At 34.3% G+C, this 20,536-nt stretch overlaps 1 protein-coding gene across 7 annotated transcripts in view; it reads left to right on the forward strand.

Annotated features, from left to right (window-relative positions):
- Pign (phosphatidylinositol glycan anchor biosynthesis class N) overlaps positions 1-20,536 on the forward strand; it is a 129,155-nt gene that overhangs the window by 11,809 nt on the left and 96,810 nt on the right. For 6 of the 7 annotated variants that reach the window (XM_074069687.1, XM_074069686.1, XM_074069688.1 and 3 more), the window contains 11 exons: positions 1,003-1,124; positions 1,571-1,669; positions 3,853-3,959; positions 8,509-8,633; positions 9,766-9,896; positions 11,160-11,276; positions 13,644-13,684; positions 14,542-14,616; positions 16,908-16,967; positions 19,134-19,226; positions 19,714-19,769. In XM_074069687.1, coding sequence (XP_073925788.1) covers positions 1,003-1,124; positions 1,571-1,669; positions 3,853-3,959; positions 8,509-8,633; positions 9,766-9,896; positions 11,160-11,276; positions 13,644-13,684; positions 14,542-14,616; positions 16,908-16,967; positions 19,134-19,226; positions 19,714-19,769 — 1,026 coding nt within the window. The remainder of the gene's footprint in view (positions 1-1,002; positions 1,125-1,570; positions 1,670-3,852; positions 3,960-8,508; positions 8,634-9,765; positions 9,897-11,159; positions 11,277-13,643; positions 13,685-14,541; positions 14,617-16,907; positions 16,968-19,133; positions 19,227-19,713; positions 19,770-20,536) is intronic. The other variant, XM_074069691.1, reaches the window with a different exon arrangement.

Below are 20,536 nucleotides of genomic sequence, written 5' to 3' on the forward strand. Positions count from 1 at the left end.
AAAATATCTTACTGTTTGTCTCTTATTGGGCAGAGGTGATGAGAAAAAGAAGACGACACTTCTCCTTAGCACTATAATGCCAGTTTGTTTTCTCCTAAATGTTATTTCTACTATTGTAGAACCTGATGTCAGGTGAATCACAATGTATGACCTTGTCTGCTTTGGCTAGCTCATCCTAGTTCTCCAAACCTAGCTAACAGCTCAACATACATACACAACATACATGTACACACATAGCATGCATACAGCAGGTATACACACACACACACAAACACACACGACTCTGCATATGCATATGCTGAGTTTTTTTTCTGCAGACAGTTTGAAAGCAAGGGACACTTTGCCCGTAATCATCACTAAACACTTTAGCATAAATCTCTTCAGAACAAGGACTTTCAGCTGGGTACTAGTGGCTCAAGCTTAGCTACTCAGGAGACAGAGATCAAGAGGATCATGGATTGAAGCCAGCCCAAGCAAATAGTTTGTGAAACTCTATCTTGAAAATAGTCAACACAAAAAAGGGCTGGTGGAATGGCTTACATGGAAGAGTACCTGCCTGGCAAGTGTTGAAGCCCTGAGTTCAAACCTGAGTACTGCCAAAAATAAATAAACAAAAAGAACAAGGACTTTCTCTTATATAACCACAATAAATCTTCACACCAAATAAAATTTAACATTGATATAACAATATTTTATGTACCAGTTATTTATGTAACAAACCATACCAGACTCTTGTGGCTTAAAATGTCAATGATATGTTTTGTCATGTGATTCTGTGAAATGATTGAGTGGTTCTTTGTCTTGGCTGGGCTCACTTGTGCTACTGCATTGAACTGGTTGGAGGACTACAGTTGGGATCAGCTGGATTTTGAAGGATTCCTTTCCATCTTGAATTTCAGCTCTTTGATTTTGATTCCTGCTGTAATAATCTTACTCTTCTAAAGCCTTTTGGGAGTATTTAATCATAGTTTATGCTAACTATTCATGTGTGTTATATTTTAGGAATATCATAATGCACGAAGGCAGCTGGGGTATATCTCATACACGTGTGCCAACAGAATCTCGGCCAGGTCACGTAGCCTTGATAGCAGGATTTTATGAAGATGTCAGCGCAGTTGCCAAAGGTATTGTCTATCAGACATGTTTACTAAATGAAGCACTCAGCATGTAAATATTCCTTCTTTACTACTGAATCACTCATAAGATGAAAAACATATTTTGAGATCCTTTTTACAAGTGTTTTGGCATGCCTTGCTCACATGAACACATACTGGTATTGATCTTGGAGTTAAGCTTTAGTCTTTCATTATCCTGTGCTAATCAAAGAGACTGGTAGGATAGATATTGCACTCAAAAATTTAAAATTTATTTCAGATTTTAGTAAGAAGTGAATTTTATATTGTTACTTTTTAAAAATACTGATAAAGTATTCATAGCATAAAATCTATCATTAGTCTTGTATTTTTTCTCCAATTAACATCATTTTTGAAGAATACTTCTTTTAAGACTTATTTTGCCATGTATTTATTATTATTGTTATTAGTTGCTTTTTTTTCTCCATTACCTGAAGGATGGAAAGAAAATCCTGTAGAATTTGATTCTCTTTTTAATGAAAGCAAGTATACATGGAGCTGGGGAAGCCCAGATATCTTGCCTATGTTTGCCAAAGGTAAGAGTCATTGATTATATTCCTTATGTAGCAATATGCTAATATATTACTATATTGATTTTGAGACAGATATTTTCATCTTTTTAGGAACTCTGAAATATGTATGTATATACATGCCAGTTTAATTGACAGTGTTTTTTGTTTCTTAAATGATATAATTCATGTAACACATTTCAGCAAGTTTTTAAGCACATAGCTTCATTGTGATGATAATGTTAATGTCTGATTCATTATACTTTGATAAATTGTTGAAGAAGCTAGTAAATATTCACATAAAGATTTAAATGTTAAAACTTAAAATTCCTATTTTACTATGTTTACTATGCCCTATATTTTGACATTTGATATTTTGGCATTAGCGGTGTTTAGTATATTGAAATGCCATTATATTCTATTTACTATAATGAATATGACACTTAAATTTGTTGATATTATATGCATAAATCTGCAAGTATTAGGGCATTTTTTGATGAGAAAATTCATTTTCATAATTTTAAAACATCAGTTGGATGAATTTCCTGTCATTAAATGCTTTTTATGGGAACAAAGTGATTGGCCATTTCACTCAATGGAAAGATTTTGTAACAATATACTTAGCTATGGATATAATCAGAATAATTGGAACTATTAAAGATTATTATGTGTCCAGAAAACAAAATATATACATTCAGAACATTATTTTACTGGCAGGCCTAAAAATCTCAAACTGCTTGACATTTATGTATTTCCTTCTTTGGGAGGCAGTTAAGCTTTTCAGGGGGCTGGTGGTGGTTAAGTTGCTGTGGCTTACTGTGTTAATCTTCCTACTTCTGCCTATAAACACACCTATATAATTGACCTATATTCTGTCTATAACACGGCCAATGCCTGAATCAGACACCATCTAATAGGAATTTTCCATCTCATATGGTAACCATAACCTGCTCAGATCTCTTTATTTGGGATGTGGGAAGTAAAATAGCTGAGTAGAGGAATAAGGTCATTAGAGCCAAACCAACATTAAGAGATTGTCATTACTTAGGTTTATCTCTTCCCATAACCTGCAAGAGCTTATCTAACTCAAAAATTTGGTTCTTAATAAAATCTTGCAAATCTACAACACTAATATATTTTTTTATCTTCTTTAAACTGTTTAGCAATAAGCAGTATTTATTCCCTTATATTGAAAAAAATACACAGTCTGTAAAACAAGTGAAATAATTGAATTTTGTTCTTGCTTTAAAAAGGTTTGTATGCTATTGTATGATAGCCAATAATATAGGTTAAAATAGGTTAAAAAAAAGGTTTATATACCAGATATCTTCATCTGTTTTAGGTTGTGACATCTTAAAGGGCACAGATATTTTTGAATAGTTAAATTCTTAAAGGGAGACTAACTTTGGTGCTTATTTTTATTTATATTGCATACTAGAATTTTGACTTTGACAAATAAGTTAACTTGCATGAAATGTACCTACAAAATTAGGATATGTTATTATGATGGGGAAAAACTCCAGGGTGTTAAAAGTACATTGCATGGAGTGGCTCAAATAGTAGAGCACCTGCCTAGCAAGCGTGAGGCTCTGAGTTCATACTCCATTGCCAATAAAATAAAATAAATAAAAACCTTAATCCTGAGTTGTACTACAGAATGAATGCTGGGCACTGGTGGCTCATGCTTGTAATCCTAGGTGCTTGGGATTGGAGGATCGCAGTTTGAGGCCAGACTAGGCAAATGGAATACCACCCTCCCCCGCAATCTCCAAAATAACCAGAACAAAATGGACTAGAGATGTGGCTCCAGTGGTGGAGCATCAACTTTACAAGTGCAAAGCCCTGAATTCAAACCCAAGCCCCACCAAAAAAATAAATAAGTACATAGGATAGTTCATGGCACATAAAACAAATGTGTTAATTATTCTACCAATCTTTCTTTTCCCTGTCATAAAATAAAGTGCTGTATAAAAATCTGATTACTTATTTAAAAAAAAAAATGAAGCCAGGTGTGGTTGTGTATATCTATAATTCCAGAACTGAAAAGCTGAGGCAGGAGGATCACTTGGGCCCAAGAGTTCAAGAGCAGCCTGGACAACATTGTAAGACTATCTAAACAAACAAACAAAAACTTTAAATGGTTATTTCATGTTTGTTATATAGTTCAAAGAGTTCTTTCAAAATTTATGCTTCCCAAATTTCCTTTTCAGGTGCTAGTGGAGACCATGTTTATACGTACAGTTATAATGCTAAAAGAGAGGATTTTGGTACCCACGATGCAACAAAACTGGATACCTGGGTTTTTGATAATGTTAAGGTGAGTGTTTATCTACAAAACACGCATTTACCTCAAGTACTGGAAACTGATTGGTTAGTAAATGTGTATTAGGGTTTTTTTCTGTCTGTATAAACTTAAAAGTTCTATGTTGTAGCACACTGTTTTTAAGACTTAATTTTAAGAAATCATGCATTCTACAATTACTGATTAATAAAAGTTTGAGAAAATAATTTTAAAAAGATAACCTTTAAAACTCTGTGTTTCCAAAGGTACAATAACCCTACTTTGGTTAATCATTGTACGTAAATCTTGATCTTTTGTTGATCTTAGAACTTTTCTCTTGTGGTAGAACATGTGAGATGTGGAAACACATTTGGGAAAATGCTGCTCAAATGTAATATATTTATAATAACAAAATAGATGATGGTTTAAAAATTATATTTTAAAGCAAATTAGGTAAGTAAAAACAGGTTAGCAAGTTAGTCATTATTAAATATCTGAGTTTCTTTAAGTAGTAGAGTTTAAAAAGCTATTTGATGGTGTGGTAATTGTCATCGTTTCACCAATATACACTAGAATTTATATTCTGAAAAACTATGTGATGAGAGGTGAATATGATCAAAGTTTATTATATACATATATGAAAGTGTCATAGTGCAAACTCATTATTTTGTATAATTAATATATGAAAAAAATCTGAATTGTGGATGTTGGCGCTCTCCTTCCTCCCAGTCCATTATTCCTTAAGTCCAAATAACAGTTTATAATGCATCCATTGTGAGAAAGTATTTGGTTGACCTTAATTGACACTTCTTTTTAAAATAGTAGTGCCTTTTCTCTATTATATAGTCTTTTATTTATTTATTTATTTATTTATTGTGGTACTGGGGCTTGAACTCAGGACCTTCACCTTGAACCACTCCACCAGCCCTATTTTTGTGAAGGGTTTTTTGAGATAGTGGAATAATTTGCCCAAGGTGGCTTCGAACCGCCATCCTTCTGAGTCGCTAGGATTACAGGCATGAGCCACCAGTGCCCAGCTATATAGTCATTTTTCAAGTTTGTTTGTAAACATACTCCTCAATATGTGTCTATATTTTTCTTTGCATTTGCTTAGTAGAAATTAAGTGCTTAATAACTTCTTTGCTAAACCCCATTACTTTTATCAGGGCTCTTTCCCCTTCTTTTTTGTTTCATAACATATACTTTTGTCAATGGGAAAACTTCCAAGTTAAATGAAATCTCCTGAGGAAAACAGTTAGCAAATTATTTTACTAATCACTTGCTAATGTAATCTACTTCTATCAACATATGCTTGAAAGCCTTTGGCTTCTAATTTCTGTGGGTGGTTAAAACTGCTACCAGATCATGGATTTGATTCCTTATGGATGGCAGGTGTAGTTGGTGATTGGCCAGATGGTCATGCCTTTTCTCCTGTCTTTATTTTGACACTGTTAGTATCGGTGAGAGAATAGTGAACAGAAAAAAGGATTTTCCTGTGACTTCTTCATAAAGTTTGGTAGAGATGTATATTTGCCAAGCAATAGCATCAATATGAAATCATCAACGGTGATAAGTGGTGAGAAGGAAAGATAGACTAAGAATATATTGTTAGAAAATTGTGATCTAGACTGGGCAGTTATCAGAAGGCTTTCCTGGAGTTTTGAGATGATCTTTGAAGACCTAAATGAAGCACAGAAATAGATGGGGAGGATTGGTGTGGAATAGAGGATTTCAGGCCAGTAGCATTGTATAAGTTTTGAGCCCTAAGGCCAGAGGCAACATAATAAATTTTAGGAACCAAAAGAAGGGAGGCCAATGTGGCAGGATCACTGACTGGGAGAGAGGTCTCAGATGAGGCTAGAGAGGGAATTGGAGGTCTTATCTGGACTTGGTTCCTTGGTCAGAAACTCAGGCTTAATTTAAGTTAAATTGTTTCCAAATCCATGAAAATTTCTGCTCACTAGTGTTTGGAAATTGTGATAAAAATGCATATAACATACATTTCACCATCTTAACCATTTTAAATGTATGGTTCAGTAGTGTTAAGTATACTGACATTATTGTGCAAACAATCTCCAGAACTTTTTCATCTTGCAAAACTGAGATGCTATACCCTCTAAATTATAACTCCCTCTTTCCTCACTCTCCCAGTCCCTGGCAATCACCATTCTACTTTCCTTTACTGTGCATTATGATAGGACAACTCTAGATATCTCATGTCCTAATAAGTGGAATCATATAGTATTTGTCTTGTGACCAGCTCTTTTCACTGACCATGTTCTCAAAGGTTCATCCATGTTGAATCTAGACACTTTTTAAAATTATCATATTATTGTTGTACTGGGGGTACATTGTGACATCTATAAAAGTTCTTACACTATATCATAGTTAAATTCATCCCCTTCCATCATTCTTCTTTATCCTACCTCCCTTCCCCCATTCTTGGAATAGTTTCAACAGGTCTCATTTATATGAGTACATGATATTTCTACAATATTTACCCTCGTACACCCTTTCCTTATATCCTTCCCCCTTCCACTGTTACCAACCCCTCAGACAGGACCCATTTAACCTTCCTGTCACTCATTTTTTGAAAAAGATATTTTTGTTTAAGATCGCTATACAGGGAGTTTTATTGTGACATTTCCATGTTAGACACTTTTTAATACTCAGTTCATCCCTGCCCCCAGTTTGACTTAGATAACCTTCTTCTATATTCCCTTACTACTTCTATTTTAGTACTTTATTATGTCTTACTGTGACTGTTGGTACATTAACCCATTTCCCTTCAATCATGTACACATCTTATTGGCAGAGACACTGACCTTTTCACATTGTTAACTCTAAACTTGTATCAAGGAATTGTTTGATACATAGATACATGTATTACCTTAGATTAGGTTCAGCCCTGTGTTGCAGAAAAAATACATATGAGTTTACTTCTGTCTCAGTAAAGGTAATGCCAGAAATAGGCATTGCAGTCCAGGATGCTGAACAGTGTCTTTAGGATCTAGTCTCTTAAAGTTCTCTGTCCTCTGGTGTGAGTTTTATCTTTAGGTCATCTCATGATCTGAGATAATGCTAGAGCTTCAATCATTACTTCAGTGTTTTAGGCCAACAGTATGATGAATCTGCATGACCTTCTCTCCTATTGTGTTATATCTATTTAAAATACCCTAAGGTTGCGTAGCTTTTTGATTGAAATATTTGACTTAAATTTCCCTGGCCACAACCACAAATGAGTATTTAGCTGTAAGAAAAGATAAGAAGTATGTAAATTTCAAGTTTGAACATTAATATGCCCCATAAGATCAAAGGTTTTTACTCAAGGAGAAGGAAAACAGTGTACATTGGACTAATCAACAAGTACTCTTCCATAATGCATAATAAATTTTGGAGAGGTTACAAAAATAAATTAGGCCCAGCATGGTGGTATATGCCTGAATTCCCAGATACTTAGGAAGTGGAGATTAGGAAGATTGTGGTTCAAGGTCAGCCCAGGCAAAAAGTTACTGAGACTCCATCTTAACCAACAAACCAGACACAGTGGTGGTCTCTAAATTAAAGCTATGCGGGAGGCATAGGTAGGAGGATCGTGGTTTGAGGAGGTCCTGGGCAAAAGCATGAGATCCTCTCCAAAAAATAACTAAAGCTAAAAGGGCTAGGGGACAATTTTATACTTTCAAGGAAGATGGTAGTAGGTTATGTGTATTTTAAATTTATTTCTATCCTTGAATAGCTAGTTTCTCTAATGATAGCATTTACATTTTTATCACTTAGAATAATGAAGAATTGTTATTATTTTGCCTAAATGTTTGAGAAACTTTATAATGTTTTAAATAATTAAATGCTTTAGACTTTTGTTGAAAAGTTAAGCATGTTTTGTTAAAAGTTAACATCTTTTGTGGTTGGAGACATTTATATGAACAATGACATCTTTGCATAGCTGTTGACTTACTTAACATATTAAAGTACTTTCCCTAGGTGGTTGCTCACATGTGTATGTGAGTATAGAGTGAATCATTTGTCTTAAATGGGCTTATGAATCCAATTTATCATAATTTAACTTTTAAATTGTGTTTCATTAAGTAGATCTTTCTTTATCACACAATGTGAAGAACAGATTCTGGTCATAGCAAAGGAAGGAGATAGGAGGCTATTTACAGTGTTCTGTATGAAAGATTATGGTGCATAATGGGCAGAAGAATAAAAATGGGCTAGCTCTGAGTGTGCTTAAAAATGATAAATTGTCTTAAACTGTTAGTGCCATTACTATCTTATATTTGATTCTTACCAAAACATTTCTTCAATTGGCTTTTATTAAAGTTGACATATGGTAATGATGCTATAAGAGCTTCATTAAATTAAATTCTCCATTCTATAACTTCTTTGACCTAATAATAGCATAGAAAATAACTCACTCATTATTTGAACATAGATGTCTGAACTAGTAACAAAGACTTTCTCTTGGTAGGTTTTAAGCACAAAATGAAATAAGACAACTTAACTTTGTAGTTCTGCATACATTTAATTAATTTTTAACTAAAATAAATGAACTAATTTTTAACTGATTTGTTACATATAGGACTTCTTTCATGCTGCCAGAAAGAACCAGTCTTTATTTTCTAAAGTAAATGAAGAAAAAATAGTTTTTTTCTTACATTTATTAGGAATAGATACAAATGGACACGCTCATCGACCGTCATCGAGGTAATTTTAATGCTGAGTTAAATTTGATTTTTTTTAAGGGAAAACAACTATTCTGTTTGAACTTTTAACATTGTGGGGTTTCTTTTGTGTTTTGTAATTTTAACAACAGAACCAATACTTTAGCTACTATAATGTACAATTAGTTCTCAGTTATATGAGAGATAGTATAAGAGTAGCTGAAATTACATGTGCTGTAGCCATACTGCACATTAAAGTAAGTGAAATTGGGCCGGTGGAATGGCTCAAGTGGTAGAGTGCCTGTCTAGCAAGTGTGAGGCCCTGAGTTCAAGTTCCAGTGCTACCAAAAAAAAGTGAAATAGATTTTGAACATAAATTCCAAATTCATTTATCAAGGCAGAGAAAAATATTTTATCTAAAAATCTATATATTTTAGAAAATGTTTCAGTGAATCTTGAAACAAAAGATCACTTTTACAGTATTAATTTTCACATCACAAAAAAGAAGTAATTCCTTAGGTGTTCCATTTATCAGTATTGTATCTAGTAACTATAGAATATAAAGTACACTATTATTTCTATAGCACTCTTTACACATAGCAGCAAATAGTCTCACTTTTGCAGACTGTAACACAGAGGAAAAAATGCCATATACTTTTAATTTTTATTTGAAATTTGTTTTACATTAGCTTACTATAAAGTATACTGGTTTAACTGTCAGTAATAAATACCTCATGTTACTCTTGTTTAGCATGATGTACTATTTTAATTGATGGGATATATTCATATCAAACAATCTTTGTTCAACTTAATCTTAAGTACAATTTGAAATATATTATTATATTTGAAATAATGATGCTTCCTTTAAGGTGGCCAGAACATTATATTTTATGTTTTGATAGACATGAACCTGAGTCTTCATTATCTCATTTAGGACTTAAAATAAGAGTTCCTTACAATATATTTGCTAACCAATCCTCTTAAACTGTCTCTGAAATCTGTTCCATGTTCTTTTGATTCATTGAAGGAGAAAAAAATATTTTCAATAATCTAAAGAGCTCTGATTATTAAAGATTAAAGCATTTTTTCAGTTTCTTATTTTGAATATAATGAGTCTATGCTGAATAAATTTGATTTCTCGAAGTCAATTTGCTGTTCTGTTTCTTTTTAAACAGGGAATATAAAGACAATATTAAAAAAGTTGATGATGGAGTGAAAGAAATTGTGTCTGTATTTAAACAGTTTTATGGAAATGATGGGAAAACAGCGTTTATCTTTACCTCTGACCATGGAATGACAGATTGGGGTGAGTCTGTCTTTAAGTGTTATCTATCTTACAATGAAAGTCATGCTAAAAGTAGCTTGCAAATATAATGTGAGAGAATTAGATGTCTTATTACGTGCAAAGCATCTAATACATAATAATTGTATGCTTAAAATATTAGTGTAGGGCTGGCGGAGTGGCTCAAATTGTAAGAGCGCCTGCCTAGCAAGCATGAAGCCTTGAGTTCAAATCCAAGTGCTGCCAAAAAAAAAGTTAGTGTAAATAAAAACTGATTTCATATAAAGGACCGTTTTCTAATTATAAAAAAAGTATTGTCGATTGCAAAGGAGAGAGTAGAAAAAATTGTGGAAAGAAAATAAAAAGTACTTGTTATTTATCTGTCTGGAGTTCACTGTATAAAAGTGAATGTAGGTAAATCAGTATCACTGAGGGATTGGGGACTGCTGGAGTTCTATCCTATATAAACCTGTACTTCTTGTGAGATTCCCAATGCAAATATAGTTTGTACTGAGAGACAATTTAATGCAAAGATAAAGTTTGGGCCCCCAAATCTCAAGATGGTATTCTAATGGGCTGGGTTCTACTTTATGAAGGACTTACTTTAGCTATACCAGACAGAGTGGCTTGGAAGATAATGGTCCATATGCTTTGCTGTCATCTGCAGAGGCCTTGGAGCACCACTTGTCAAGCTGGGGAGAGGGGGTGTTGTTACTCCTCAGAAGAATTCTCCCTATTCTTTCTGTCTTCTGTGCTAGTCTGAAAGCATCTCTTCCATCACTTACTATTTTTATTCTTTCAACTATCAGTTGGCAGACATTTTGGGGTTTTTTTGTTTGTTTGTTTTTTTAGCTTTTGCCTGTTGTTGATGTTCTTGATTTGTGTAATGGAACTGTTTTCAAAATAATTGTTATAAAAAGACATAAGCATTTGGTGGCTAGAGTCACCTCTATATGGGTAACTCTTTAAAGCAAACTTTTAAAATTATTTGTGGGGAGGAAGAATAAAGGAGAAGGATGGAGGGGGTGAATTCAACTATGATATATTGTAAGAACTTTTGTAAATGTTACAGTGTACCCTCAGCACAATAATACTATAATTAAAAAAAAGAAAAGTTATTTAACCTTAAGTTAGTTATTAACTTTTTTTTGGTGGGAGTGGGGCTAGGGATTGAATCCAGTCTTGTACATGCTAAGCAGGCAGGCACTCTACCACTGAGCTGCATCCCCAGTCCAATAAGTTAGTTGTTACATACTTGTCTGATGACTCCTGGTATCTTATGTATAGGTTCCCATGGCGCTGGTCATCCTTCAGAGACTTTGACTCCTCTAGTCACTTGGGGAGCTGGAATCAAGTATCCCGAAATAGTATCAGCTCAGCAATTTGATGATAACTTTTTGAAAGGTATGTATTTTTGTCTTTATTAGTTTTGAAGTTACGTTTTAACATAAAACCAAAATAAATTAGAAAATTAATTAATTTTTTAAAAAATGACTTTCCAAATTATAGTTTTAAATCGTTCATTTTAATATTTGTGTCATTACTGTTTGTATGCAAATGCTACAGATAAAGGGGTTGGTTAAACTTGCTTTTTCTCTTCTTGTAGAACCATTTGTTAAACATTTCCCAACATACCTCTGCTAATAGCCATTTATTTAGACCTTTGTAAATTTCTTATAGACTGAGTTTTTATCAGATTATTTAACTAATCTGAATATGAGGTACATTAAGTAAAGATGAAATGAATAAGAGAATTAGAGAACTCATAATTATGAATTAGAGGGAAATTATAAATTTGATTGCAATTTTCCAACCCAAACGAAAAACATACTCCCAGTTATAAAATCATAGCATCTAAAAGATATAGCCTTTAGGAAGGAAATGTATATGTGTTACAAAGGTGTTTCTCCCCTGGACCCTGATACGAACCTAAGGGCACAGTGAGCAATACATTCAGCAATATGTCTTCAGTAAGTAATGTTGCATTTTTCAGAGTGCTATTTCTTACCCATTTGTTAGTGCTGGTGGAGAACATGAGGCATTTGGCAAAGGGCTAGAATAAAGCAGCCTGCACATTGTTGTGATGTTTCCATGTTTATGCATAGGTGAAAAGAATCTAGAAGACTCTTTTTTTGATCTACTATATACCTTTGGAATAGTGCTTACTTTTGCAGAACTTAATACGCTGGTAGAAGACTTAAAGCAAGTAGAAACCAAAGCTATAGACTATGATAATTGCTATGAAGGGAGCCCAGGTACAACTGGGCTCCTGAAAATTTTATTAAGATATTTAGTAAAGTAGATAAAATTCATTAATCATAAATGGATATGTAGCTTGCTGAATTGTAGATATCACATGAAATCACCACCCAGATTCACATATACAATATTCTGTGGTACTGGGGTTTGAAAAGATTCACATATACAACATTTGCGTGCTCCGGAGTTTTCCTTAAAGTATGATACTTTTTGAAGACTGAACTAATAGGTTTGTTTACAGTGAGGATAAGAGAGAGCCATTCTTGTGAACATAATCACGAGAGTGTTCCAAGTAGAGCGAAATAGCAAATGCAAAAATGTAGAATGGAAAGGGCCTAGTTTGTTTGAAGAACAGAGGGTGATGTTGCTTGAGCACTGCCAGCTAGGAGGAGAGTACAGTGAGTTGAGATGTTGGAGATGTAAGGAACAGGTAGATAATTCCAGACACTAAAGGCCCTGCTAAGGAACATGAAGTGAGTTCTAAAGGGTGTATAATAGAGCACTGCCAAAACTGTAGTGTGCTAAAGGAGCTGGTTGTGTGGCTGTACTGTGATCAGTGGGTTAGCTTGGGTCTATGTAGATGTTAGGGCAAATGGTGTGTTTGTAATTAGGAGATTTAACTTTTTTTAGCACTTGATTGATTTCTTGGTGAATTGATGTTTTAGAATCACATGACTTCATAAATCATCATAGAAAGAATGTATTTTTTTCTCTTGAATATGAAATAGAAATTACAGGAAAGAAGATACGTGTTTTTGCTCTTTGGATGATCATTATAAATTCTTGATAGCTGATTAGTAGAAGCTAGAAAATATTTTTTCAATTATTGACTTAATATAGAGAAAATTTCATCATAAAAGTATCTTAGAACCCTTTTGGTAGTGTATCCCAAAGCCATGAAATCAGACATGGTCTCTCATAGTCATTTGATTACTGTTTATTACTTGTTCTGATTACTGTCTATTGGAATTTCTGAATTTGTGTATAGAGAGGGAGGAAAATGAGTCTATCCTTAAAGACAGTTTTAATAGTAGCTCAGTATACTATTTTAAACATTTGGAGTTAGTAATCAGAGGAACATAAAAGCTACAATATTAACTATTTTACAAGGAACTGCCAACATAGAAAAAGAGAAGCTTTGACTACTGTGCTGTCACTTGCTTTAATAATCTGAAACAGGATTATGATGAGCAGTAGTCAGTGGTCATGTTGGCAGTTGTTATCACTAGGCCCTGTCGGTTCCTTCTTTTCTTCCTTGTTTTGAAACACTCATTTTCAAATAAACATTAAACTTCATAAATCACAGAAAACACTAAATGTTTACTTTCTGGTTATTTTTTCTAAAATTCTTTACAAAATATACCTCTGCCTTTTAAATCACCCTTTTTATTTACACTAGGCTTAAAAGAGAGAGATGTTGCTAATAATTATTTTCCATGAATTATTGAACACTCATCAAAACCAAATGATTTGTTATTTTTAAAATCTTAAGATCAGATCTGTGTCTTTCAGAGTGGAGATTGGAGAACTGGAAGAGGCGTGATGTCAATCAGGTATCCATTTCAGTTTAGTCATATTCAAATTTAATTTTATCTCCTATAAAAAAGTTTAACCTGGCACCGGTGGCTCACACCTATGATCCTGGTTACTTAGGAGGCAGAGATCAGGAGGATCGTGTTTCAAAGCCAGTCTCAGATAAATGGTTTGCTGCAAGACCCTATCTCGAAAAAAAAAACCATCACCAAAAAGCGTTGGTGGAGTTGCTCCAAGGTATAGGCCCTGAGTTTAAAACCCAGTACCAAAACCAAAAAAGTTTAGACAAGTACAGCTATATTAATAATAATAGTGACAAAAGATTTTGGAAATATTTCAATTGCTAAGGAGACTACTTTTAGTCAGATGTTTTAGCTTAACCTCTCCTGTGGCAATTTTTTTTAAAAAATCAAATGAAAATAAAAGAAGACTCCCTCCAAATAATGCTGGATAATTGTATGTAAATTGAAATTTGGAAGCTTGTTAAATTTCTGTCATGGTTGCATTGCTTACTTTAAGCACGGATCTAATAAAACTTCTGTTATGGGTTTCTTTCCTATATTATGTTAGCTACTGTTTCTTTTGTATTAATGTATATTTACCTGTAGCCATATTTCAGTTTGAACCTAGCCAGCATCCTTGCAAAGGAAATGGGGAAAGGTGACTGGACTATAAATTACTTAGGTAGGAATCTTGTGTTACAGAAAAACGTGTGGCCAAGCTAATAATGTTAGACTAGTAGCATCATCTGTAAATTTGAAGTGCGTAGCATCATCTGTAAATTTGAAGTGCAGAATTGTTGAATGTATGCCACTTAAAATGCTATCCTCACTATTTGAAGACATGACATAATTGGGATGTGGCTTCCAATGTGCAGGACCCTGCCTTCCAGGTGACGTACAAGCTGACATTCTCTATTGTGTACAAACCGAGGTCTGCTCCTCACCTTCAGGTTTGTGGTTGTGAACATCCATTTTGTGTCAGTATGATAAGAATGGTTTCTTCTCACAGCATTGATGCATGTTAACCAAGTAAATGAAAATTTATAAAATTAGGATATAAATTTATTGTTATAATTTAAAAATGCTATCAAAGACCATAAAACAAAAACATCTTTTACTTATAGTCAGACCAGATCACAGTCAGAAACTAAGCATAAATCCAACTCTGAATTCTCAGTCTATAGACTACTACTCTGCAGTGCGTTAAACTTTATGGTACATGTAGAGGATACAATGATGAGAAAGCAGACAAAATCTCTGACCTGGGAAGTTTATACTTTAGAGTCAAGAGCTGATACTAATCAAACTATTATACAAATAATTGTGAAACTAGAGCTGTAATAAATACTACAAAGGAGGCCAGTAAAGCTATGAGACTACAGAGTGGATGTATCTGTAGATGATGTGGTCAGCACAGGTTTCCTGAGAAATTGAGGACTGAGCTGAGATTGAAGAATAAGCAGGAATTGTGAGGACTTTCCAGAGACTGGAGCAACATGAGGACAGAGCTCCAGTAAGAAGGTACCTGGTGGCTCATGCCTGTAATCCTAGCTACTCAGGAGGCAGAGATCAGGAGGACTGTGGTTCGAAGCCAGCCTGGGCAAATAGTTCACGAGACCCTATCTTGAAAAAAAGGGCTGGTCAGGTGGCTTAAAGTGAAAGTCCTAAATTCAAGCCCAGTTCTGCAAAAAAAGAAGAAGAAGAAGGTACCTGGTATGCAAAAAAAGTATTAAAGAAGGCTCATCTAGAGAGCCACATACACTATCATGATGCGAGGCAAAAGAAGGTAGGCAAAAACCCTGAGAAGCTTGGGGAAGGCCTTGACGTGTTTCTCACCTGGAGAGTGACATGATCAATTGTGTGTGTGTCTGTGTGTGTGTGTGTGAAGGAATTTCTCTGATTACAGCTCAGATTAGAGGAAAAGAAGAGAAAAAGAGATTAGTAAAACATCGGAGATTTCTGGTTTTCTGGGGAGTGATACTTAGTAAAGATAGTCCAAATGGTAACAAGTGAGAGGGACTGAGAACCTGGGACCAAACTTGACAAACTCCTGCATTAAATGAGGAACAGAGAATGTATCCCAAAAAAAGCACCTAGTCAGATTGAAGAAACTGTGTTGTGGTCTTAATAGGTGGCAAGAAGGGATGGGCCTACAGAGTGCTGCTGAGAGATCTGGTAATAGCAACAGTTCTACAGTTGTTCTACCATTTACCACAGGGTTATTGTGTGCCAGTTACATAAATTTTATCTCATTTAATCCTGTCATAACTCTGTAAGGGAGAACTTATATTTTTTTTTAACTGATAAGGATACTGAGGCATCATAGAAATTTACAAAACTGCCCAGGGTTTCAGAGATTTAAAGGATTTGATGCTGAACATTCCTTTAAGAACTTTCCTGCCTGAAAAATTATGAAGACTAATATAAACACGGTCAATTAGATTTAGAAAACTGAAGGTTGTTAGCTCACTTTTGGAGAGCAATCTGTGGGTGGTAAGAGGTCAGAAGGAGTTACAGTAGGCCAAGAAATAGTGGGGAGATGAAGTAAGACAGAAAGCATAAACAACTCTTCTAAGAAATTTGACTTGAAGATTAGTTATCCAAAATGATACTTGGGATCTTCCTGTGGTTGTATATATCTTGGACTTCACTGCTGACCAAATCTTTCTGATAGATACTTTGTTTCTTTAGTTAATGTACACATTTCTTCAGTTAATATCTGCTATTGATATTTCCTAACTACTTAAGGCATCTTTTTTTTTTTTATAATACTGGAAGACTTACATAAAATGGTCAAGTTCTTAGCTAATAGGATAACTAATTTTTGTTTTAGTGTGTTTTACATTGAGAACTTTTTTTTTTGTGGTACTGGGGCTTGAACACAAGGCCTACATCTAAAGCCACTCCACCAGCCCTTTTTTGTTACGGGTTTTTCAAGATAGGGTCTCATGAACTATTTGCCCAGGCTGACTTTGAACCATGGTCCTCCTGATCTCTGCCTCCTGAGTAGCTAGGATTATAGGCATGAGCTACTGATGCCTGGCTCATTGAGGACTTTTAACAATTACCTTTCAGATTTATTTTTTTTCATAAGTTCATGTATCTCTAGAAAATGACATTTGTGGTTTACTACTTTGTGCGTATTAAATAAGTGTTTGAAGGTAATTGATTATAGCGGATATTGTGGTTATATTCTAAAATACAGTTGAGTTGCTTGTTTTCTTAACTTTTCTGTTTGTAGGCTGATATTGCACCATTGATGGCTTCTCTTATAGGAGTTCCCTTTCCTCTTAATTCAGTGGTAAGGAATGAAACTTTGTTTTCAATACTCAGTATTAAAAATTACACAGTAAAATTTTTTTCATGTTTCTTTACATTTAAAAGTATATATTCCTGTGTATTCATTTCAAAATATGTTATACCTCATAATTGAGTCTGTATTATAACTTTTAACATGGAGGACAACTGCCCAATAGCTTTTCTTTAAAACCTTTTATCTTCTAAAATGTAAGTGAGTTTTAATCTGTGTATTCTGGTTACAAGTGACAAAAATATATGGATACCTTTTTGGTTGTATGCAGCAGACACTGAGTTCTTTTAAAAGGAAATTCTTGAAAAAATATTGGTAGCTTGCTAGATCACAAGGCTGCTTGAGATTCAGGCTTAGAAATGACCAGGAACAGAGAGAGCTCTGGAGACTTTGAAGCAGGAACCACAGCCAGGGTCTCATGCAGAGCTGTTCCACTCAGGCCCCAACTCTGGGGTAGAACAGCATTATGCCTGTGTCAGTTTCTGCATCTGACCCTCAGGAATCAAAAACAAGCCACATATTATGGCATCATTTGTGAGGCCAGCTGTCAGGAGGCTGAGGTTGGAGGATTATTGTCTAAGACCAGACTAGGAAGTACATGGGGACAAGTTACAGTCTTTTGATCAAAGCCCATTTATGTATGTATGGACATACCACAATGAAACCCCTTTGTACAGTTAATATATGCTAACAAAACAGAACTGGTGAGTTCTGAGTAATATTACTGTGACAGTCTTAAGTATGTATATGTGTATAAATAAAACAAAAGTTTTACAAAATAGCTTTTACTCCCACAATGTATAATACTCTCTCTTATGTCTTGCTATTTATTTATTTTTTGAAGTTTGCTAGCTGTGGTCCACCAGAGTTAACTGTTTTTTTGTGTGTAAAATACTTAGTTCACTGTCTACCATATAGTAATGATTGTGTTCATCAGCTTTCCTTTACTATAACAAATCCCTGAGGTAGGCAATCACCTTAAAAAGAAAAAGGGTTTTTGGCTCCTGGTATTAGAGGTTTCCATTTGTGGTGGGACATTATGACAGGAGAGTGCGGTACAGCAATATCTGCTCACCTCATAACAAGAAATGAGAGAAAAAAGGAAGACACATTCCCTTCTAGGTGTCTGTGCCTGATGATCCAAAGACCCCACCTCTGAAACTTTTCATCACTTCCCCATAGCACCAAACTAGGGACCAAGTCTTTAACTCCTGGAGACATTTAAGATCCAAACCATAGCACCATTCTCTCAGTGTTAGAGTTTATTGAATTTAATTAATCTCATTGGCTTTATTTAATTTTATTACATCTACTTTGTGAAAAAAATAATAGAGCACCTTTTAGTTACAGTTTTTAAATTTTTTTCATTTAGTCTAATAATTGATTTAGTCTAAATATCTTTATTGCTCCCTTTTAAATCTCTTTTTTTTTTCAATCAGAATAGCATGAGCTCGTTTTGCTAAGATTTTCTGTTAAGAAATCCATTTTTATTCACTGACTTGTGAATAAAAATGCTTATTCACATAGCAGTTATGTGCCAGGATTATGATTCTATCACATGGATTCTGTTTATTCTTATGCCAGTTAGGCATTATTTTTTAATAATTTTGATTTTATACACCATGTGTGCTGTACACCCCACCACCAAACCTATTTTTTTTTTCAAAATTTAGGTTTATACAACTGGCAGATTTATTTTTCTATATACATTTTGGAATTACTTTTCCGAGATTCTTTAAAAAAAGCAAACTCCTTAATTTTTGCCTGAAATTACGTTGAATGTAAAGATCGATTTGGGAAGAACTGATACAGCAATAACATTAGGTCATTTCATCCATGGACACTTCTGTCCTCTATTTATCCACATCTTCTTTTGGGTCTTTTAATAGTGCTTTATACTTTTCTCCATTTTTGAAATGTTCTCCTATGATTTTTAAATAGGTTAGTTGCTTGGTATTTTATAGTTGGTGCTGTTTTTGTGAAGAAGGTAGTGTTATCTTTTAAATTTCTAACTTAATGTTAGTTTGATAAGGAGCTAATAATTTTTACAAATTGACCTTGTTTGGTAATCTGACTTAATTTCTTGCAATATGTTAATTCCAAAAAAAAAGAATAGCTTGAGCTTTAATAAGACTAACCTAGTGTTTTTATTTTCAGGGAAGGCTTCCTGTGGATTATCTTAATGGCACTGACCACTTCAAAGCAGAGAGTGTGTTTACCAATGCAGTACAGATTCTGGAACAGTTCAAGGTAATTAAAAAAAGACACAGACACACAATACTGTAATTTTAAAGCTGAGTATATTAAGTGAAAATATTTGAGTTTGTGTTTTAATAACTTATTTTGGGCAGTTTATTATCTCTAGATTTTGTACATTTGTCTAGGATTATAAAACTTCACAATGCTGCAGGGTAGGTTCCATGAGTTGGTTAGAAGGGGTAGAATTGTCTCTAATTATAAGATTATGATGTATGCTTATAAAGACTACAAGTCAAGTCTTTATTGATTGGAATTTGGCCCATAGAAGTGCTGTTAGTTCTTGTCATTCCATAGACATTGTTAGATACATTAAAAACTTCAAGAAGTGACTCTGACTAAGTCTTTGCCCAATTTTGTTTTCAAAGAGTTAAAGGAAGTACAGTTTTAATTGCATTGTAATAGCTATTTTGTGTTTCATAATGAAATTTATCAATTTTTCCTCATAATGTAATGAAACATTTTCATGCTTGATTCCCAGGTGAAAATGGCTCAGAAAAAAGAAGTTACTTTGCCATTTTTGTTTACGCCATTTAAGTAAGTCTTTTACCTTTTTTTTTTTTTTGTAACTTGAGGGAAAGAAGTTTTGATGCTGATAAAATAGATTACGTGGAGACTTTTCTTCGTACATTGTGCAAGCTCTACGAAATCCTCTTGTATTACTTTTATTGAACAGTGGGCCAGATACCAGATACCTTTGAATGGGCAGAAGAGGGATGGAGGGGCAAAGAAGAAATATGAAAAATGTTAAGGAAATGACTTCAACAGGGCTTGCCTGACTGGTGACAAAGGTGTGGGAGCAGTAAAGAAGCCTTGGTTCTTGGCTTGCTTGATTGAGAAGATGCTGGTGCCACCATAGTTTGCATTAAAAAAGAGCTGGTTTGTGAGGCAAGGGTGAATGTTAATATATCAAGTTACATTTGACTTTATTAGTTAATTAGTTAGAAATTGGGGCTTGCATCTCAGGAGATGCAAGAAGATTTGGAGTCACCAAATCATGAAGTTTGAAGATGGTAGTGGAAACTGTTAAACAGGGAGGAGACTCTGGGCAGCATATAGAAAGTTACAAGGCTAAGGATGGAATTCTGAAAAATAATGACTTCTCCCAAATGGGAAAAGAAAAGAGCCCACGTTGATGGGCACCAGATTTTCCAAGGAAGATGTGATTTCCTTGAGTCAGGAAAGGGCAGATCTGAGTCGTAAGCCTTATTCTTTATGACTAGCTATATATGGGGGGTAGTAGGTTTCCTTATCCTCCTTGAGGTTTACATTCAATTAGCGAGGATTTTATTTTTGTCCAAACT

The sequence above is a fragment of the Castor canadensis genome, chromosome 4 (assembly GCF_047511655.1).
Source record: "Castor canadensis chromosome 4, mCasCan1.hap1v2, whole genome shotgun sequence".
In the NCBI taxonomy this organism is placed as follows: domain Eukaryota; kingdom Metazoa; phylum Chordata; class Mammalia; order Rodentia; family Castoridae; genus Castor; species Castor canadensis.